The 24,127-nt window shown below is 39.8% G+C and overlaps 1 protein-coding gene across 4 annotated transcripts in view; it reads right to left on the bottom strand.

Moving 5' to 3' along the window:
* The window catches only part of LOC124360889 (growth factor receptor-bound protein 14-like), a 426,402-nt gene that overhangs the window by 96,600 nt on the left and 305,675 nt on the right, over positions 1-24,127 (bottom strand). For all 4 annotated transcript variants that reach the window (XM_046814869.1, XM_046814872.1, XM_046814871.1 and 1 more), the window contains exon 7: positions 14,258-14,329. In XM_046814869.1, the coding sequence (XP_046670825.1) occupies positions 14,258-14,329 (72 nt within the window). The remainder of the gene's footprint in view (positions 1-14,257; positions 14,330-24,127) is intronic.

Below are 24,127 nucleotides of genomic sequence, written 5' to 3' on the forward strand. Positions count from 1 at the left end.
AATAAATATGTTACATGATATAAAAATTATAATGTGGAAAATGTGAGGATACTCACAAATATACCGTTACTTAAAGTATGTGCCTGTGATCATTTCAGATTGACATTTCAAAACAATTTATAAGTACCTAAGTGTTGATCGCTAATCAACACAAATAGTTTACACTGAATGTTAAGTGTTCGTAAATTGCACAGGTCCGAGGGATAGACGTACACATAAGCAGAGGTAATATAGTTTAGAGTTTATCGTACTGGTACTCGATATACTGCACAAACTGATGTGAGGAAAATTTGATTTGGACCAGCAAAAAAATGTACGAAATCGTAATAGTTTAGAAAATGCCCAAAATATATTCTTGAATTTCAATAAACTGTTTTAATCAATTTTATTTTAATTTCATTTAAATAATTCAGAATTATAAAATGTTTACTCAGATAACAATTTAGATGGCATAAATTCGACATGTTGGTACATGTAGGCTACTGTGAACACTGGTAACAACATTAGGACTGAACAACGAATGGACCTTACACCACATTTAAGTTACAAAGTTATTTATAACTACAACAAAATAATTCAGCTAACGGACCTGGTTAACGTAACTAACAACTTTGTTTTATGTATCAACTTCTCCGTTCAACAATTCTAACTCCCGCACATTATAGGCTACTCTTTAAAGACATCTTTGAAATGTTTGCAAGATGTCTTCGTTTTTAGGTTATCTGGCGGGAAGTAAACTACCGTATCCCAATGCGACACAACTGCCGCTCAAATAAGATTGTATTATGGGTCAGTGTCGTACCTAGTGAGGGGGATATCGCTCCGCAATGGGCCAAAAATTTAAGAAATATATTTTACTGCAACCTAACTTTCTCAAATACAGCAGTTAAATGTATTACTTTGAATTAGGCCCAATACATTAATTTAGATTTAGATTTATTACATACACCCGATGTGGTATGCTCTTCAATCAGATTCACCCCTCCCCCCCCCCGCGAAGATAAATCCTAGTTACGCCACTGTGTGGGGAAGAGAATTAATGTTGTTGGTGCGGGATGGTGAGAGTAAGAGATAGTAAAGAGGATTCCTTTGTCTCTAAAATAGGCTAAGATTCCTGTAGACTAATGAAATGGATTTTTGGATGTATGTACAGGGAAAAGTTAAAATCTCGTTTTTAATCAACAGCCGTTTGCAAAAAGACTTTCTTAAAAATTACAATATCAGTGCTTTTTTCAAATTTGAGAATTAAAAAAGCTCCAGACCTCACATTTCCTCACGCCTCAACTGCGTACTTTAGATTAGGATAATCAGTAGACCCGACACAAGTGTTTTAGACCAGACATTAATTCAATCTGGTGTTCGGCCCAACCTCGCTGTAACAAGTGTATGTGAACTTGTCGAACTTGTGCGTAACGCTCAGAGCTGAGGCCCTGATTATTGTAAAGGTTTCAAACTCCAATAGTAACGATACGATACGATCGTGCGACGCACAGAATAGGCTATTGTACTCGGAGATTAGACGAGACAATAAAGAGAGCTATCCTTACACGAGATAAAGCGACGTCTGGCCACACTCTTCTTTGTGTCAACTCTGATTTATCGATAGTGACACACTTTTGTTGACGTTATTAGATTGTGTCGTAGTTCAAACTGTTGTATCTGAGTGGTAAAGTCCACAGAAAAAGTCGCCCAAAAAATAAATAGCAATTCTATTGGCCGTAGTCCACTTGAAATATGACATTGGCAAACACTTCTGTAAACAGGTTGTACAGGTAACGACATTTTTAGTGACTAACAAACATTTCCTTCGTCGTTACTCCACCCTACGACGTCAGTTCCCAATCAAACTACAAAGTTTTAAGGGCCAAATTAAGTTGTCCCTTCCTCGCCGCACCACCCTCCCTGCTGCCCTAAGGGCGGACACATTTACGCAAAGCGGTTACGGTGCCGGAAGTACGCTTATTCAATCGACTCTATTTCCGGTGCTCTTCACCTTTACATTTTATAATTCCGCACTACTATAACCAGCTGTTGTTCAGAGCCAATGTGAACTGCTAGCGTAGCGTATTTTAACGTAATTATTAATTATTAATCCACTCGTAGTTTGCCCGTCACCTTTAAACAAGACTAATAATGTTTTATATTCTGGAAGTTAATAATGATAGACTTTTCAATTTTACACCAAAATACTTGGTGTTAACCGATAGATTAGCAGTGACAAACCCCTTCACACGTGTTTATGGATGTAAAATAACTATACGAGTGAGTATAAATCCAGCGATAGCTACAACGTAGGAGTTCGTCACACCACGGGTCGCTTAACAGACTACGCTGAGGATGTATCCAACATTTCAAATCTACAGTTCATTCCATTCTCCAGTTGTTCGGTAGACTAAAGAGATATTGTGTTACCTTACTAAGTGATAGGCGTCAATGGTCGATGACGCTCAGCCAAATGTAATGGTGGGATGTGCACGAACTCAGACCTCTTATTTATCCAAGTAGCACTGAAATGCCATACAAACTTTAAAGTCTACAACATTACTGTAATCTTTCTCGAAATATTTTTTAAAATGATGAATTAACGTTTTGCATCGAGTCAGGTTTCCTATGAGTGTTCCGGTGAGATAGAAAGGACACTGCAACACAAGAGAGCTTGGAAATCAAATCTTGTCACCATATTTTAAAATTATGCCCTGACATTCCTATCATCTATTGTTTACATGCCATGCGTATCTCATATGATTGGACTTAGTGAGTTTACAAATTTATTTATTATGCTTTTTTAATCGCCAACTATCGTAATGGCTATAAAAGACTAATGTAAAAATATTTGCTAACGCTCAGCCAAAACATGCACTTACTATTTACGTATTATCGAACACAGTGTTTGCCTATAAAGCTCAGTTCGGTCCAGACACGTGCGAAAACGAAAATTGTCGAGTTTTTCGAATGCTAGAACTCACTAACGCTCAGCCACAATATTTAACAAAAAAGTAATATCAAGCAAAGATTTAAACACAACACTATTAAAATTCTATTATTATTGAATTATTGCAATCTATTGTGGGGCGAGTAACTATCAGATACAATGACATCTATTACAGGTAACAAGACAGCGGGGTGTTATTGTTCACTGCCAATCAATTCTGAGCGATAGCGGGCTCGTTTAGTGCACCCTATTGTCCTTCCTATCAAGGGGATTTATAAGGTTACTGGTATACAGCATTCATCGTTTATTTTCCGTGATGTCTTCTGCTTCTGAAATCAATTCTGAGCGATAACGGGCTCGTTTAGTGCACCCTATTGTCCTTCCTATCAAGGGGATTTATAAGGTTACTGTTATACAGCAGTTCATCGTTTATTTCCGTGATGTCTTCTGCTTCTGAAATCAATTCTGAGCGATAACGGGCTCGTTTAGTGCACCCTATTGTCCTTCCTATCAAGGGGATTTTATAAGGTTACTGTTATACAGCAGTTCATCGTTTATTTCCGTGATGTCTTCTGCTTCTGAAATCAATTCTGAGCGATAGCGGGGCTCGTTTAGTGCACCCTATTGTCCTTCCTACCAAGGGGATTTATAAGGTTACTGTTATACAGCAGTTCATCGTTTATTTCCGTGATGTCCTGCTTCTGAAATCAATTCTGAGCGATAGCGGGCTCGTTTAGTGCACCCTATTGTCCTTCCTACCAAGGGGATTAATAAGGTTACTGTTATACAGCAGTTCATCGTTTATTTCCGTGATGTCTTCTGCTTCTGAAATCAATTCTGAGCGATAACGGGCTCGTTTAGTGCACCCTATTGTCTTTCCTATCAAGGGGATTTATAAGGTTACTGTTATACAGCAGTTCATCGTTTATTTCCGTGATGTTTTCTGCTTCTGAAATCAATTCTGAGCGATAGCGGGCTCGTTTAGTGCACCCTATTGTCCCTTCCTACCAAGGGGATTTATAAGGTTTACTGTTATACAGCAGTTCATCGTTTATTTCCGTGATGTCTTCTGCTTCTTGAAATCAATTCTGAGCGATAACGGGCTCGTTTAGTGCACCCTATTGTCCTTCCTACCAAGGGGATTTATAAGGTTACTGTTATACAGCAGTTCATCGTTTATTTCCGTAATGTCCTGCTTCTGAAATCAATTCTGAGCGATAGCGGGCTCGTTTAGTGCACCCTATTGTCCTTCCTACCAAGGGGATTTATAAGGTTACTGTTATACAGCAGTTCATCGTTTATTTCCGTGATATCTTCTGCTTCTGAAATCAATTCTGAGCGATAACGGGCTCGTTTAGTGCACCCTATTGTCCCTTCCTACCAAGGGGATTTATAAGGTTACTGTTATACAGCAGTTCATCGTTTATTTCCGTGATGTCTTCTGCTTCTGAAATCAATCTGAGCGATAACGGGCTCGTTTAGTGCACCCTATTGTCTTTCCTATCAAGGGGATTTATAAGGTTACTGTTATACAGCAGTTCATCGTTTATTTCCGTGATGTTTTCTGCTTCTGAAATCAATTCTGAGCGATAGCGGGCTCGTTTAGTGCACCCTATTGTCCTTCCTACCAAGGGGATTTATAAGGTTACTGTTATACAGCAGTTCATCGTTTATTTCCGTGATGTCTTCTGCTTCTGAAATCAATTCTGAGCGATAACGGCTCGTTTAGTGCACCCTATTGTCCTTCCTACCAAGGGATTTTATAAGGTTACTGTTATACAGCAGTTCATCGTTTATTTCCGTAATGTCCTGCTTCTGAAATCAATTCTGAGCGATAGCGGGCTCGTTTAGTGCACCCTATTGTCCTTCCTACCAAGGGGATTTATAAGGTTACTGTTATACAGCAGTTCATCGTTTATTTCCGTGATATCTTCTGCTTCTGAAATCAATTCTGAGCGATAACGGGCTCGTTTAGTGCACCCTATTGTCCTTCCTACCAAGGGGATTTATAAGGTTACTGTTATAACAGCAGTTCATCGTTTATTTCCGTGATGTCTTCTGCTTCTGAAATCAATTCTGAGCGATAACGGGCTCGTTTAGTGCACCCTATTGTCCTTCCTACCAAGGGATTTATAAGGTTACTGTTATACAGCAGTTCATCGTTTATTTCCGTGATGTCTTCTGCTTCTGAAATCAATTCTGAGCGATAGCGGGGCTCGTTTATTGCACCCTATTGTCCTTCCTACCAAGGGGATTTATAAGGTTACGGTTATACAGCAGTTCATCGTTTATTTCCGTGATGTCTTCTGCTTCTGAAATCAATTCTGAGCGATAACGGGCTCGTTTATTGCACCCTATATGTCCTTCCTACCAAGGGGATTTATAAGGTTACGGTTATACAGCAGTTCATCGTTTATTTCCGTGATGTCTTCTGCTTCTGAAATCAATTCTGAGCGATAGCGGGCTCTTTTAGTGCACCCTATTGTCCTTCCTATCAAGGGGATTTATAAGGTTACTGTTATACAGCAGTTCATCGTTTTATTTCCGTGATGTCTTCTGCATCTGAAATCAATTCTGAGCGATAGCGGGCTCTTTTAGTGCACCCTATTGTCCTTCCTATCAAGGGGATTTATAAGGTTTACTGTTATACAGCAGTTCATCGTTTATTTCCGTGATGACTTCTACTTCTGAAATCAATTCTGAGCGATAGCGGGCTCTTTAGTGCACCCTATCGTCCTTCCTATCAAGGGGATTTATAAGGTTACTGTTTATACAGCAGTTCATAGTTTATTTCCGTGATGTCTTCTGCTTCTGAAATCAATTCTGAGCGATAACGGGCTCGTTTAGTGCACCCTATTGTCCTTCCCTACCAAGGGGATTTATAAGGTTACTGTTATACAGCAGTTCATCGTTTTATTTCCGTGATGTCTTCTGCTTCTGAAATCAATTCTGAGCGATAACGGGCTCGTTTAGTGCACCCTATTGTCCTTCCTACCAAGGGGATTTATAAGGTTACTGTTATACAGCAGTTTCATCGTTTATTTCCGTGATGTCTTCTGCTTCTGAAATCAATTCTGAGCGATAACGGGCTCGTTTAGTGCACCCTATTGTCCTTCCTACCAAGGGGATTTATAAAAGGTTACTGTTTTATACAGCAGTTCATCGTTTATTTCCGTGATGTCTCTTCTGCTTCTGAAATCAATTCTGAGCGATAGCGGGCTCGTTTAGTGCACCCTATTGTCCTTCCTACCAAGGGGATTTATAAGGTTACTGTTATACAGCAGTTTCATCGTTTATTTCCGTGATGTCTTCTGCTTCTGAAATCAATTCTGAGCGATAGCGGGCTCTTTTAGTTCACCCTATTGTCCTTCTATCAAGGGGTTTTATAAGGTTACTGTTATAGAGGAGTAGTAAATTGCAGGTTGAAATGGTTGTCTTCCTATCCCGGCCCTAACATCAATTCTTTACATTTTATAATCCCTATTTACGTGGATTCTGAACTAAATTGTATAAATTATCAATGCCCGTTATGATTACAGTTATTTTTGAATAATATTATATTGTATTAATTATTATAGTTGCACTGTATGCGTAGTGGTATTATTTACAGTTGAGTTGAATTTATTTAACAGATTTAGATTGTTAGTACAGTATGACACGTAAACCAAGATAATTTTATTGGTAATTTGTAAATAGTTGTTGTCTATTTTACTATTTCTCTTCACAAGAACATATCCTTTATTAACTTTGCAAAATAACTAAGCTTCGCTTGATGAACGAATGGCTCATACAAGAAATACGATTTGCCTCCATAAACTGATATATAATTTGCCTCCATAAACTGATATATAATTTGCCTCCATAAACTGATATATAATTTGCCTCCATAAACTGATATATAATTTGCCTCCATAAACTGATATATAATTTGCCTCCATAAACTGATATATAATTTGCCTCAATAAACTGATATATAATTTGCCTCCATAAACTGATATATAATTTGCCTCCATAAACTGATATATCGTTTTGAATGAAAGATAACTGGAGGTGCTTGTTTGTTTCTTTTTTATGTTGACGTTAGAATCCTATATTGTGGTTTTTATTCATAATTTTATTTTATATGCACATAATGTATTACAAATCGAAATGGAGCGATTTTGAAAGTACTTCAAAACAAAACGAATAATTTGACAAGCATCTAAATTGCTCCGACACAAATAATTTTCTATTCGACGATCTTTGCCAGCCAAAGCCGGAGTCCAGTCCTCCCCAGAGCGGGCAGAATGAGAGGAAAATGCATCGACCGCGGACGCGAGATTGATGTGTCAGAAAGTAGATGAATCAGCTGATCGTGTCAGGTCTCAGCTGGGTTGAGGCAGGTCAGATGGGATCAATACAGCAGTGTTGCCAACGTAACGGCGGTGGAGTACAGTGTTGCCAAGTGAGAGGCCCGGCCAGTGTTGCCAATATGTCGCCAGCGGTTAGATGCACTCTCGGCTTGTACGTTCAGCTGCTGCAGCCTACTTGATTACATTTTGTAAAATAGTATTTGGCACATCTAATTTTTTAATTGTAACCGCGTCGTGAAAACAAAATTACTTCTGTGCACATTTTTGTCGTCGAATTCGATTAATCACTGAAAGAGTCCCATAGTTGTTTAACACTATTACTGAGTTACTACATACTAATTATGTATAAAAACCCAGAGTAAAGATCTTCCGTATAAACTAAAACTAGAAAGAGATATTAAAATAAATAATTATTACATTAAACTGTCTATAGAAATATAACCAATTATTTTAGCTAAAAATATTCCTTTGTTTCAAATTATCTAGGGCCACTGATAAAAGCGCAATAAAATAACCAATAAAATGTGCACTGTGAAGCACTGAAAGTCTGAAGCTAGCCATACGTTAATGTATTAGCCATTTTAGAATATCCCGTTTGTGTATACTATTGTATTACTGCATGCTGCGGGGGTTACAGTTCACACGCTGGCTCGCATGATTATGACGCGTATTCGCGTCTTGTTCCAGAAATGAGCTTGGATGTCTGACGAGTCCACGCCCGCTTTGTACGCCCGCGGCGGTGCGTACGACCTGTACGTCTGTACGCACTGTACAGAGGTGATTTCCATACGACGCGACGGCCGGTATCGGTACACAGTGCTCGCTACGCCACTCACGTAACCACCTATCTGTACCCATATCCGACCGTCTGTCCTGAGTGTACATAACGGCGATCAGGCGGGCGGGTCACTCGGCGCGTGAGCCTAGTGTGCGTGTCTCACTCACACTAAGTAGCACACTGCACACTGGGCTACTGAGGAATATGTTACCGATTGTCACAACAAAAAATAGTACTCACCATGCAACATTTATATCGGTAAAAGTGATAAAAGAGGCACCACACCACGTACAGTAAGTAAGTGCGACCTTATTGCATGAGTCAAGGGACAAATCTCTACCCTCCAAGTCTCCCAAATACACGGTTTTAAGACTCATAAGATCCTGAAATTTGAGACTTCCTGAAATTAAACCATGCTGGCTTACAGATAGCGCATTATTACTCTCAAAGTGTTGTAAGAGACGAAAAATACACGTTTTTAACTATTTTTGAAACAATTGGTACCGAGGAAATAGGTCTGCAGTTCTGCAATTCCTTTTTATTGCCTTGGTTACACAATGAATTTTTGAACATTTCCAATTGTGTTGGAAAAGCACCTTGAGTCCATTGAATTTTTATTGGCAATGTTGACGAGAGATTGATTAGCTTCATTTTACAGAACTTCATGACCTTTGTGATTATACACTCCTACTTGATGGATACCCAAATAATGTTCATATATGAAATCTAGGTGCTTCCACTGGGATCCTTCTAGTTGTGAGACAGGAGTTTTGTCTACTACATTTAAAAACATTGTTATTAAAATCTTCTGCAATATTTTTCAGATCTACAACTATTTTATCCTCAATATTAAAATGCCGTACTGTATCTGATACACACAAATAACTGAGCTGTACCCTCTTAGTTTGTGTTTTCCTGGGAGATTTAACTTCAACCGGTTACAAACAACACTGTGCCACGAAAGTAAAGAATTAATAAGCAATTTAAATGTTTTAAAACCACGAGAATGTTATCCTTATCGATGTAGAATTATCGTGTGTGGCTGCACGCAGCTACCGCCGCTGGCGACATAGCGTGTCCGTCCAGATACAGTACTTCCTGCCCCTGGTGGGGGGGGGGTGAGGGGTGGTGGTGATAGTGGCATACCACTGCACGTGTGACCGAGGTCACGACCCAGCACGAGAGTGACCAGGGGTGTGGCACGGCAGTCCTTCCTATCTAACCCTGGCTGTTGGGATACCGTTCTTCCTGCATACACAGAGTCTAAACAGAGACAAAACTAGAACTAGACACAAGTGCTATATATAAACATTTATTTATATAATATAATTCTTTTTATTATACTGGAGACGGTCTACAAGGAGCCAGAAGAAAATCTTAAATGTAAGCATAAGGTGATATCAAACTAAAGGTCTTTTATAGTAGAGTACAATGCCGCAACCCCGGTCTAAAACGGATAAGCTAGCCGGAAGTGGCAGCTGTGCAAAGATGGCAAAGTGGGTCAATCTCGAGCTGGCTTTTGTGATGCAGATGACTTTGTGTAGTACTGTACGGGATTCAAGACAGTGAACCCTTTGTTTACACTATTAAAGGAAGTTCCATTGTTTTGAAAAATAGATTAAATTATGTTTATGTATTGCGTCGAATTGATTTGATATCATGGAAGGCATTCCTTGTAAGGGATACATCCTATATAAATCCAACAGGCGAAGTAGGGACTATAAGCTCTGGCTGACTTCCGAACCACAACCACCAGTGCTTGCAAGGACAGGATCGCTCAGCGGTCACCCATCCAAGCAGCAGCCACGCTCGGCGTTGTCTCGCTGTTAACCACTCTGTTATCTTGCGATAACCGTTTCCAAGATGCACTGCGCCTCACGCCACCTTTTGTTCTTGTGTGTTTTGTTGTTGTTTTTGTATTGTCTCCACGTTTCACGTTTTGATTAAAAGTACAAAAATATTATATTCTTAAATAAAATTTTTATCTCGTGTTTATTACTAATTATTTGCACAACACACACAACCAAGGTTTGAGGACACTGAAGCAATGTCTGGTCAGCAGCAATGTTCCAAATTCAACCCTTTTGCATCTATATTACAGTTCAACCTTCACTGCAGTTTGTAGGTTACAATACCGTAAAGAACCTATACTCGGGCAAAGGAACAGCTGTAGTGACTGTTGTCTGCCAGTATACACACTTCTGCCTCAATATTCTAATAGAAATTCAATATACAGTTGCAGCAAAGATAATTTTAACACAATGAGTTCGAGAAACGTATAAATGAAACATTGTAGTTTTCTAAGAACATTTAAAACTTTCATTTCACTAATCGCAGTTTAATTGTTCTCTTGTAAGACACGCTTGACTGGTAAACCAGAAACGAGGCTTGTCAACTCGTCTTCCTAGCTTGCAACATACCGACAACAATATATCCATCCTCCCTCGCAATTTTGAAAGCGCTGATGTTTTTTTTAATGAAGGCATTAATATTGATGAGCGCCGCCCCCAGGGCCGCCCCCGCACGGCGATGAGCCTCACTTCGCGCCTTGGCGGCGGCCCAACTCCGGGGGGCGTTTCGTCATCGCGGCCCAACATTTCAGGGTCGTTTTCACTTCTGTCGGCACGCGCTGCCAATTTTGATTCTGTCACCGACACACGACAACATTAAATATTCAAATTGAAATTGTTTTATTTCCATTGCCACGCCTGCCTATAACTGGTGATAACCTCATAAAAAACACTTCAAAATACACAGAATGGGAATAAACTATTGTATTTCAAAATTCATTATTACAGTTTGAAAAAATGTTTTCACAATTTTGAATATCACTCGTCAATACAACGTATTCAGAGACGTAAAAACTTTGTGCAAAATTCACAAATTGTATCTTAAATTTGAAAGTTTCCAAAATTTGAACGTTTCTGGCGGTAGGCCCCCTAATTTTGTCTTGAGCCTCCCCCCAATTTTTTTCCTGGCTACGTCCTTGACTCCCGGTAAAACTTTAGTACACGCTGCGAAAATTGGACATTTTTATTTTCAGCTTGATTGTAAAATTGCCTAAATTTCTACTTTAAAAGCCTGTAATTTTACGTAGAGTGATAAAAAAATGTATATATATCTTCTGTATTCAGGGAAGTTATTTTAAAGAGCTGTGAATTAATAAAACATATTTTCCGACTGCAGGTGCCGCAGTGTGCCACAGCCACTACTCGCCAGTAGTGCCAGTGCCAGAGCGCGGTGATTACGCGGCACCGAACCGACTCCTGGTCGGCAACAGTTTTGGGTCAGGGTGGGTTGCGGAGGGGGGACGGGGAGCGGGAGGGAGGTAATCAATCACCGCTCTAATAGCGGGGTCGATGTCGGTGGCAAGGCCGAGATAAATTAACTGTCGATGCATGTTACGCTCTCACACACGCGCAAGTACGCGCACTGATAAGCCGCTCGCAGATCGCAGATAACACGTAGGTGAGCGCAGCTAGCACCTCACGTGTGGCCGAGCCCTCTGTTACACGACAACATTGACACTCGCTGAACAGTTACTATACGTGGAATAAGGATGACAAACCAGTCCTTCATCATAACTAGGCTCATAAGGCACTGGGTTCCTGCCTACAAAATGAACAAGAGAGAAAATTGTATAAACAAGAAAAGATGTAAGATGCGGACATGGTATCCCACGCTTGGATTACGTGGATCTCCAAGGAGTTCTCGCAGCTTTGGCTTTGTTCGTGGAATTGCTCTGAAGGGAACACACTTTACTGTATGCGGTAATTCCAATTACAACGGCACTTTTCTGCTTAGGGTACTTTGGTATTATCTAGAGGCCACTCTGTCCCTATCCACTTTTCGTTATTAGGTTGTATACTTACAAAGTATGTTAATACATACGTAAGTATTATAAACACAACATTTTCAAGTTTACCTTTACGAGCGCTCAGGTGATCTGAGGTTGAATTTAGGCACAAACTCGAGAGAGATGTTATTCTGGTTTCGCCAGAAGCAGCGGTGCGGAAGGCGGAAGGCGCCACCGAAGTCGCAATGATGGCCAGGGGCATTTCCAGTCGGTACTTTCCCGACCTCAGATCACGTCCCAGATCGTCCAACTTTACCGACGTCAGATCACATTGGACGATTTGGCGCGTGATCTGATGTCGGGAAAAATACAGATCGGAAATGCCAAATGCTTCTGGCGAAACAAGAAAATATCCCTCGAGATAGTACCCAAATTCAAGCTCAGATCACGTGAGCGCTCGTAAAGGTTAACTTAGACTTTGGTACTACAAGTATCATATTTACGATAACCTAATCTGAACCTACTTAATATATAGCGTAATAACAAGTAGTAGATAGGGACAGAGTGGCCTCCAGATAATACCAAAGTATCGAGATTATCAATCAAATTTAAATTAATTTTGCCACCATATCTTGTGGCAGACATCAGTCTACTGTTTGTTTACTACGTTTTTTGTCAAAGCAATGAAAACTACTTTGCCTAAATTCACTAGTTTTGCAGTCAAGGACAATACGTTAAATAACATAGATGCACCCATATCTGACCGTGTCTCAAAGTTCACATGGACTGTGTGTTGAGGTGGAACCTCAAACCTCTCCCGAGAGGCCAGAACTAGTTCTGATGACGTGCGGTCAGTTCGGCCAGAAGGTCGGACATCAGAACATTGGCTACTGTAAATAGAAACCGCAATCCTCGTGTGAGTGGGGTTCGCAGAAGACCGGACCTCTGATCCGTCGTTGAAGGGTTGCCTGTCGCCATCAAGACCGGTGATGGGATGAAAATCAAGTTCCCTGAATAGATTGAGATACCCCCCGGTATGATGGAACCCGGGGTTAATCCGTCCATTGAGAATTGACAATTCAGGCAACTAAACTCGAGGGGGAGGGGAGGGGATAATACAATTGCTAACGGGTGAGAGCAGCAACACTGTTGCTCAAATTTGGGGTTAAACACAATCAAAACACTACAGAATTTAAGTGTCTATTAATTTTAAAAAAAATGAAAACAATGTTGTCAAAAATTGTTCTGGTGGATGCCACATGAATCTTAAGTATTCCGGTATTACGAATTCGATATCTAGAAATATTTACAAAATCTATTTCTCGAGATTTTGATTTGCTGAATTCAAATTGTTCAGTTAATAACATCCACCTCACATTTCTTAGAAGAGCTTTCGGATGATGTCATCTTTAAAATAAGGATGATGATGATGATGGTGGTTGAGAACATTTTTGTGCAACGAGAGGAAGAGGTCCGTGTCGAGGCATACATCAACGGTTTGGGTCCACGTGACTCATGGTTCAGTTTCATGTGTACCTGTCTTATACTGAGTGTGAGCAGTTACACGTATGCAAGGCCGTGTGACTAACACAGAGTATGTAGGTGTATAGAATGTTCTTCAATTCCAGTGTGAATTTACAGTACCATATCCATTTCAAAATTTCTTTCATCTGATACTCAAAATGCGTAACAAAAAGGTAAATAAATTAGTAACTTCTTTCTGCCATAGGCACAATTATGTCGCATTACAACCATTGTATACAACAAGGATCCAAACATTTACACAAATTATACAACAAGGATCTCTAAGGTTCCAAAAATTATCCAACAAGTATCTCTTAAGTTCCAAACATTGACACAAATTATCCAACAAGGATCTCTAAAGTTCCAAGCATTGACACAAATTATACAACGAGGATCTCTAAAGTTCCAAACATTTACACAAATTATCCAACAAGGATCTCTAAAAGTTCCAAACATTTACACAAATTATCCAACAAGGTTCTCTAAAGTTCCAAGCATTGACACAAATTATACAACGAGGATCTCTAAAGTTCCAAACATTTACACAAATTATCCAACAAGGATCTCTAAAGTTCCAAGCATTGACACAAATTATACAACGAGGATCTCTAAAGTTCCAAACATTTACACAAATTATCCAACAAGGATCTCTAAAGTTCCAAGCATTGACACAAATTATACAACAAGGATCTCTATAGTTCCAAACATTTACACAAATTATCCAACAAGGATCTCTAAAGTTCCAAGCATTGACACAAATTATACAACGAGGATCTCTAAAGTTCCAAACATTGACATACATTATCCAACAAGGATCTATAAAGTTCCAAAAATGTATTAATGTAATTATACAACAATCCAAATATTTGACTCACCCTCTCTTGGTTGATGACGAGACTGTTATCCCTCACTCTCCACTGTCTCAGGAACTTGGCTACGATTTGCACCTGGAACACAAGAATAACTTCAATCTTCTTTATTGACACAATGGAACTCTGGACCGTTTATTATGTAAGCCTCAAATACAATTGGTCAATAAGCACTAAACATCCTATTTCTAGCAGTGGAAACATAAATAGATAAAAAATAACAATATTAATTATCTAATACTGTATAATGTAATGTCTAGGTATGCCCTTCTGTACTAAAGGAGCTTCTATCCCACCAACCTCAGAACGTGAGCTCATCAAGGGCCTATTGAATGTTAAAGAAAGCAAAACGCCGGTCCAACCCCAAGACGATCCTCAGTATCCTATTCTGGATGTATAAATACTGTTAAAGAAATTTGAACTACAGAACACCCAAAAAATATTACAATAACTAATCTTTGTCTAAAACAAACTATTGCAACCCAGTCTGAAAGTCTCCCGAGTAGTCTGAGAATCTCCTGTGAATAGTTGCAACTTGACAACTGTAAGTGTGTCAACACCGGGGTACACCTTGCTGATTGGTACATTTGGTGTGATTTGTTTGACTGCCGGCCATCAAAAGTGTTTAGGATGGTCGAATATATTCCTACCACTTTATATGATGCATAAAGTGTAATGTTTTAGAAGGAATAAAGAGATTTTCATTTCATTTCATATCTTTAACTTAAGTTACAGATTTATCGATAAATTTAAAATCACTCAAAGTTTAATGTACAGTAACTGTAAGTTTAAAATCAATAAAGCTGTAAATACATTCCGTACATATCCATTGCTACCTGCTTAGTAAGAAATTTAAGTTGGGGAAATTGGAGAAAAGTTTACAGTAATGTAAAAATAATTTTCCTTTTAAAATATACTTCTTTGTTACAAGGTCACATAAATGTGTCAGAAACTAGGTATAAACATGTAAGATAGCATGTAAATCGAAACAGTATTTAAATATCTCAAAACCGTCCGCTAATGTCAATAGATCACCTGGAGAAAAAAACCGTTAATCGAGGAAGTTCTTGTCATTCAAGACCAGTCGTAGCCAGAGCCAACAACTGGTTCTGAGCTGGTTCGCCATCATTAGGCTAATCTATCACGGTTGCCAGTGACGGTCCAGACGGCGCCACCTGCATCATCCGGACCGAGTCTGCTCTTGCATCCTTACTTCTACGAGTACAATCTACACTCACCAATCCACCAGCATCACCCGGCCCGAGTCTGCTCTTGCATCCTTACTTCTACAATCTACACTCACCAATCCACCAGCATCATCCGGCCCGAGTCTGCTCTTGCATCCTTACTTCTACAATCTACACTCACCAATCCACCAGCATCATCCGGCCCGAGTCTGCTCTTGCATCCTTACTTCTACATTCTACACTCACCAATACGCCAGCATCATCCGGCCCGAGTCTGCTCTTGCATCCTTACTTCTACAATCTACACTCACCAATCCACCAGCATCACCCGCCCCGAGTCTGCTCTTGCATCCTTACTTCTGCAATCTACAATTAACAATCCTACCAGCATCATCCGGCCTTAGTCTGCTCTTGCATCATTACTTCTACAATCTACACTCACCAATCCACCGGCATTATCCGGCCCGAGTCTGCTCTTGCATCCTTACTTCTACAATCTACACTCACCAATCCACCAGCATCATCCGGCCCGAGTCTGCTCTTGCATCCTTACTTCTACAATCTACACTCACCAATCCACCGGCATCATCCGGCCCGAGTCTGCTCTTGCATCCTTACTTCAACAATCTACACTCACCAATCCACCAGCATCATCCGGCCCAAGTCTGCTCTTGCATCCTTACTTCTACAATCTACACTCACCAATCCACCAGCATCATCCGGCCCGAGTCTGCTCTTGCATCCTTACTTCTACAATCTACACTCACCAACCACCAGCATCATCCGGCCTGACTCTGCTCTTGCATCCTTACTTCTACAATCTACATCACCAATCCACTAGCATCATCCGGCCCGAGTCTGCTCTTGCATCCTTACTTCTACAATCTACACTCTTCTTTTGTGCATCACTAAATGCCACGTGACTGTAAGAAACCGACCATCTCTTCAGTTGTAACTTCAACCTTTTAAGTCATCTTGGCTTCTTGGACACAGACCAGTCAAAAAATTGGGTTTTTCTATAGATGCAAAAATCTTCAAGATAACATCGATCTCACATATGAAGACTCTGCTGAAAACTCTACGTCCAGACGCACCCTTGAGGAACAAACTGTTAGAAGCAAGTGTCGCGCGTCATTTCCCTCTACAATTTTGCAGAATCCCACTTATCCGCGCATTGGAATTGGCCGATACACACGAGGGGGACCTCGTGACTTGCATGAATCAGCGGCGCACGCCTAGCTTAAACTTTTAGAGCCTCGCGGCACAAGCATAAGCTTAGTGGATCTTACGTTTGTTTTTGTTGTTTTGTGTGACGTGTTCTTTTTAAAATGTAAACAGAAGAAGTTATTTACGAATTGGTATACAAAACTTGTCTTGAAACACTTTAATTCAGATATAAAGAGCTGATGTGTTTCTGTTCGTTTCGTTAAGGGTTGGATCCAAAAGAGCCGAAATTTCCTCTTCCGAGAGATATACAACAATTGAAAAATAACCAAAATCATTAAATTCTCCTTCTGCACACTGTCTTTGTGCGTTATTTTCTTCATTCTGTAATGTGTTTTATCGCAAACTATCGTACACTGGAGAAGCAAACTGCCCACTGTGCGCCCAACCTAACTATTTCTCTAGACTTCCAGCTCCTCTGAAAGTCTACCAGGGTAGACCTGTAGGGTCAACAGCCCGCTTGGTCAGGCGTGTTTATCAGCTGCAGACACGCTTATCAACGCAACCTCCCCGACACATAAAACCTGCTAACGACCTTTTGTTCAGCATCCCGAGCATTGGTCTCCCGAGATAACCCAGACTTCCTGCAGTCGCTGTGATATCGACGGAGCTTTTCACCTTCCAATCACCCACTGGGATAATTATTGTGATAGATATAAATTAATATTAATTAAATTATTAGATATTATTTCTTGGTAGTATGAGCTTCTAACATACTACAGTGCATACTCTTTGATGGCACTCCCCATTGTTTCATGCATAGTTTTGTATTTGTTAAGTAGTTTTGACCCTTTGCATGGATGACGTCATTAACCTATTATATTTCCTCATCTTAGCAAATAGTACATTTTATAATATTTTTATATAACTTGGATTTACATTCTCGCATTGTTTATATTTTCAGAATATATTTGATCTCCGAATAATAGGTATAATTGTAATTTATAAGATATTACCCTAGTTATGCCTCATATATACTCGCAGTTACTTTCACAATCTAGGTACTCGGCTACAGGATAAGCACATGTGGGACCTTCCTATACATTGGCCCTTTGATGTTGTAGTCACTTTGTGAAATAAATCAAAGGATTCAGATGTGATTAAAACCCGGTTAAACGATTATTACAATTTTTTATACGCTATCAGTTTTTTTTTTTTTAAGAAATATCAAACCTTTTCGCGATTTATCGTATTAATACTCAAAAGTAATCATTTTACAGAAAAAAGTAATAATGGCTTGGATGCTTATGTATTTAAAATAAGAACTCTCTCATAATTCTGCCATGAAAATCCAGGACACAAAAGGGTTTGCTGATTAACATAGGTCAACTCAAGGGCGTTTCGCTATTTACACATTTAAAATCCCAAAGCCTTTTAGGTACAAATTCTCACCAATATATTACAACTTTTTGTCTGTGTTCAAAATCTAGAAATTTGTATTAAATTTGTTTATAAATTATAACTCATGGTTCTTTGTGTGTAATCATATAATATTCAACGTCCCAAAACAATAATAATCAGCCTAGGTTTCATGACTGTAAACTGTTATGAAATAGCCTACAAGGTTATCAATAGAAGGAGATCCTCACGCCCGCGCCACGCCGCGCCGCCAAGAGACAAAGCGGACATGTCCAGACACGCACGGGCGTGTGACTCACATCACGTGAGGTGATGCACAAGTCGGAAGTGCTTTGTCGTCAGAGTGTCGTGCCTGAGTCAGAGAGTGAGAGAGAGAGAGAGAGGGGGGGGGAGAGTGAGGGGCAGAGAGAGATGTCGCTGACGGGGCAGGGGGCAATGTGCTGATAGAGCCAGGATTGATTGCAATGGAGGAAATAATTTATCTGTGAGCAACAGGCGCTACTGTAATACAATCAAGTACTTGTTAAAGGATTTTCTTCTCTTTCTAATACATAGAAACTACGATTAAGTGTCCTTAGTTACCTTCTATTTCTATAACTACGTTCGTACCTGTTGTAACAGGTACGAACCCCCACCTGACGAAGAGGATAGGTTCCAATCCTCGAAACGTTGTGTTATACCTTTTGTAACCATAACGTTGGCAAATTTCCGAAAACCTGTTATCTTGTCAAACCTTCCATCTTCAATAACAAAATTTAAACAGACAGAATCAGTTAACTGTAGCTGAAAATTTAATATCCATTCAGAAGCGGTAAAAATCAAAGAAGAATCTGCTATGTGAGTTTTTGCTATGCAGCAACGTAAAGTGGCGTTGATACCTAAGTTGACAATACATTATCAAGTGTTGAAGACTTTTATAAAAATGATAAATAATTTTGTTACAACGTTGGTAACAATGTTGCCGCGACTCCAGCGAAGAGCAGCAATGTTTGCAACATTTCTTCCAGTGTTTCGTCACCTGATCGGTACTGGTGACGTCACACCACACCTCTCCTGATAATAGATCATCGTCATCGTCATCCAATCAGCGGATAAATCATAACCGCCGTACTCTGATCTGGCCCAGAGACAAGGCCTTATCTTAAATCTCCTACGCCATCTCTCCTGACACAAGCTTCTGCTACCAGCGCAAGTTCCTACAGCGTTGACACCTTGGAAGGAATCGGCAAAACGCGCTACAAAATTCGAGTTAATATTGTCAACGTAAGCGATTCATTTCCAGCACCTGCGTATAGTCGTGTCTACTTCGCTTACCATTCTCTCTACAGTGCGTCTTCACTCTGTGTTCCCATTGAGGCTCTATCTTAAAATGCTTATTCTTGTAATGGAAGAGTTGTTGAATGAACATGTATCCGATCAAAACAAAATTTTCAATTTAATACCGAGGACAGAAACCTTGTAGGACGCTTCTTGCCTTGAATACATAAGCAGGAACGAGCATTGCACTGTCGATGAAGAAGGGCAAAGTTGAGGTAGAGAAATATGAGGTGCTTGCTCGAACAAATTCGGACACTTCAAAAGGAACGGTGGATCTCGAGTGGAAGAGGAACGCGTGAAGTGGTTTCTCAAAGACGAGACCCAACCACTCGTGAGTTCAGGGCGGCAGCTTGAAAGACTCTCCATATTTTGTGAAAGATAATATTACACTTCAGCATGCATCATAAAGAGAGCGTGGATTTTATGGAAAATGCTACGAGACCAAGAGTAGCTTCTAACTGGCCACAATGTATCAGTCTGCGTAAGAAGTAGCGACTTGGACGCGTAGGTGGCATGAGATAAACAATATAAATTACGAAAAAAATGGATTCTGGCCCAAACATTAAACTGATTTTAAAAGTAAAGATGTAAAACTCATAAGAACTTATTATGGTTGAGGAATTCTGGAGACCTCCAAAATTAATTTCCCTCGGACTATAAATTACATTCTATATTTATATCTCGTACCCATGGAACACATTTCGTAACATTTACCACTACGGATAGCCTTAACTTCCCTTTGAACTCCAAGAATGGAGGCTGACAGTGTCTGAACAGTTTTATTGCAACAAAAACAAAACTGTCAGACGAACGTATCGACTTTCGCAGACTTTTATCGTCTAACTCACAGTAATAAGTGTCTCCAGTACGCGTTCGTTTGTTTGTTTTCAGAAGCCGACGTAACGTGTGTATAATAGTTGTGTATAAATTACTCCTCACCTCATCTTACGATCAACTCAATCTGTTAGGTTTTCGTTTCGCTCGCAAGAGACAAGAGCTGGAAATCACTACGACTCACTCAGCCTCTGGCGACACAGAACACGGTACCGTTATCAAACGTAAGCGGCCTCGGGCGGAGACAACCTAGGCTAGACACTACTATAGATAACCCGGCCATTAGAAGATACTGCAGGGAGAAGGGAAAGTAGACAGCCGCTAGACCCGTCAGCGTCTACGTGACATAAGTCAGTCTTCCGCCGCGTAGACTGCTGGCGAATCGTCCTTGGGAAACACGGTGTCTTAATGGGCTGTGGAACTGTAATAATGTTCTGGGACTTCCAGGAATATTGTTACGTCTCAGATTATCGTGATACCGTCACTTCTAAAAGTTCGATTCATTCTAATGATCATACTCGCACAGTCGTGTCTTCTTGGGGAATGAGGCGGCTTAAACTTGGAATGTCACAATATACACTATTCCTGCAGTTACAATGAGAGGACGCTATGAAATCTGGAGGACAAAATTAATGAGGGGTTGCCATATTCCGCCCAACTCCAACATGATAATAAGTTATCTCTTATTGTGATTTGTGATCTAAAAAGAAAACTTTAACTAAGACTCGGCACGATCTGGGGAAATGGTTTCGTTAAAACGACGTGGTGTGGAAAAACTCAATAAAATAATTTGATTCCGTTACAATACTTTACTGTCAGCTCGCACACGTTGGGAAATCATCAAAAATTAACTACCGATAAATTCTTCCCCCCGCCATAGACCCAACGCGATGAACCTTTTATGTGAACGATTTACGACTTGCCGTCCTCGTGATAGGATTGGACTTCCCTGACACAATACAACTCTGTCAGAAACATTAGAAAGCGGCGACGATAAAAAATTCTCCAAATCGATCGTGAAAAACTAGAAAAACTTATTAGTCAGCCTATCATCTTTGTCCCACTGGAATTCGTCCATACAGTAAAAACACAAAGCACAACTGTAGTCATTATTTTCCGGCACGTTTCACTCATTAGTCATCATATATTGTGGAGACAAAAGACATTCCTTTCAAGCTCGCACACGAGTCTTCTATCCGACAATGCTAATACAATTTGCTTTCAGTACCGAGGCGATAACAGTTGCCTATTCAAGTTCTTCTTTAACAACAGTTGTCTTCAAATGTAAATTTTTGTAACAATGGATGAACAACGATCAGTGCCATCAGACGCTAACATGTAAAGTATAATCTGGAAAACAGCTGATCGTGCAACAACAATTTTTGAGGTCATTAAAAATGTATAGACCTATCCATGACCACCACAATAGTAAAGATTAGATAAACCATTTATTGTTTGTCATCAGGTAATTGCTCTATTATTTTCTTCTCAAAAACGTGTTCACAAAATTAAAATTGAAATATTTTGGATTTACTGTGGAGAGCCATATTGACTCAATAGATATTAAACCAAAACTGGCAGAGCCAGAGCCAGCTATGCAAATCAGCAAGCATACTTTTAAGGGGGCGGAACTTTGTCATGATTGGCTGAACGTACAGCGAGCAATACGGCTTCTTCAACAGAGGTTGTCATATTTTCGATAATTTTCTTTGTTGGAGTATTAAATACATAGGAATAGTTGTACTGACCTTCGCTATATCATTGTTGATTACCAATAACGTAACATAATACATAGTTACCGTATATATTTTGCGATATTATGTAAATAATAATATGAATGACGACAGTTGTGAACACGACGGTCTCTTCAAGGCATAAAGCATTACAGTCGAACAACAGTTAAGCAGGTTTCAAATTAATGCCAAAATCCACATCGTGTTTTTAAAAATAAAATTGTCCCGCTGTTGGCCGAGATGGTTGTAGGGCAAGGTGCGCCTCCTGGACCATTCACTGCGTTGCACAACACAAGAATAATGGATGGACTGAGGACCGACGTTTCGCAATAGTTGCTGCGGCCGTCGTCCCGTCCAGTCCCGTAGTCCGTATTGTGGTTACCGCAAACAACTGGCTACAGCTCTCACGTCCCTCCTGGCCGGTCCAACCAGTACACAAGTACAGATACACTCTCGACATTTAGGCTTCTATACGAGCAGCATTGTTGTTCCTGGAATCTGTACAGGAATCCACCTTATGAAAGAAGTCAATCGTAAGCCGCGCTAGTTCTGGGGGGAGGTCGAACTGAGGGAGTATTAAAAGGGTTCACAATACAAAACGATAGTTTTTTACTGAGATTACTTGATACACTTTAAATGCCAGAAACGTAAATGCATGTTAAATTTGCGTCAGCAACTATTTGGCCAAAGGTGGCGATTCTCGGTCGCTGTGTATAAATTGTCTGACGTTGGTGTAACCCTGTTTATATGCCTAAGCTAATAAAAATATCATTTTGGGAGAGATTATAATTTGGTATTTTTAACCCTTTTGATGCACTTCCATTTCGGTCTCTACCAAAAACTAAAACTGACTAGCGCTTATGAAAATCTTTTTTTAAGCAGAGGTTTTGTCTTTCGGTTTCAAAAACTACCAGGTCGTATGGCTCTCCTAGACCAGAGCATAAGTCACGACCAATGTCCAGATCTTGATCAAATCAAAATTACTAAACTGTAGACTTCAAATCTATGGGGCGATACGTATACAATTGTTAGTTTGAAATTTGACAAAAAACCAGAGATAAGACGTTGTTGATTTTATTCCACGATAAGTGAGTAAACCACAAGCACATATGGTTGCAGGAATCATAAAAACTAGAATTATACAGAACAAAAGGGCGGGAGTCAAAGTAAGTCTCACAGTTTTTTACAGTTCCAAAATTAATGTAACGGAATCCCGATTGCTTACATGTATTAGACTATGAATCAATGGATTATTAAAGGAGTATCTTACCGTGAACTCAAGGATCGCCTACAGTCTAAAGCAATGTTATATGTGATGGAAGCGATGTTATATGTGATGGAAGCGATGTTATATGTGATGAAAGCGATGTTATATGTGATGGAAGCGATGTTATACGTGATGGAAGCGATGTTATATGTGATGGAAGCGATGTTATATGTGATGGAAGCGATGTTATATGTGACGGAAGCGATGTTATATGTGACGGAAGCGATGTTATATGTGATGGAAGCGAAGATATATGTGATGGAAGCGATGTTATATGTGATGGAAGCGATGTTATATGTGATGGAAGCGATGTTATATGTGATGGAAGCGATGTTATATGTGATGGAAGCGATGTTATATGTGATGGAAGCCGATGTTATATGTGATGGAAGCGATGTTATATGTGATGGAAGCGATGTTATATGTGATGGAAGCGATGTTATATGTGATGGAAGCGATGTTATATGTGATGGAAGCGATGTTATATGTGATGGAAGCAATGTTATATGTGATGGAAGCGATGTTATATGTGATGGAAGCTATGTTATATGTGATGGAAGCTATGTTATATGTGATGGAAGCGATGTTTATATATGATGGAAGCGATGTTATATGTGATGGAAGCGATGTTATATGTGATGGAAGCAATGTTATATGTGATGGAAGCAATGTTATATGTGATGGAACCGATGTTATATGTGATGGAAGCGATGTTATATGTGATGGAAGCAATGTTATATGTGATGGAAGCAATGTTATATGTGATGGAAGCAATGTTATATGTGATGGAAGCGATGTTATATGTGATGGAAGCGATGGTCTTTTTGTATTACGGCAAACCCTTTTTTATTTTGAGACGTTCATCTCTCACCTTCCGAGTGTTTCGGCAGTTCCAATAGAAACAGTAAGGTTCTGAACATGAAACAAACACTTTCTTCAAAAACAACTCCAACAC

The sequence above is a fragment of the Homalodisca vitripennis genome, chromosome 4 (genome assembly GCF_021130785.1).
Source record: "Homalodisca vitripennis isolate AUS2020 chromosome 4, UT_GWSS_2.1, whole genome shotgun sequence".
Classification (NCBI taxonomy): Eukaryota; Metazoa; Arthropoda; class Insecta; order Hemiptera; family Cicadellidae; genus Homalodisca; species Homalodisca vitripennis.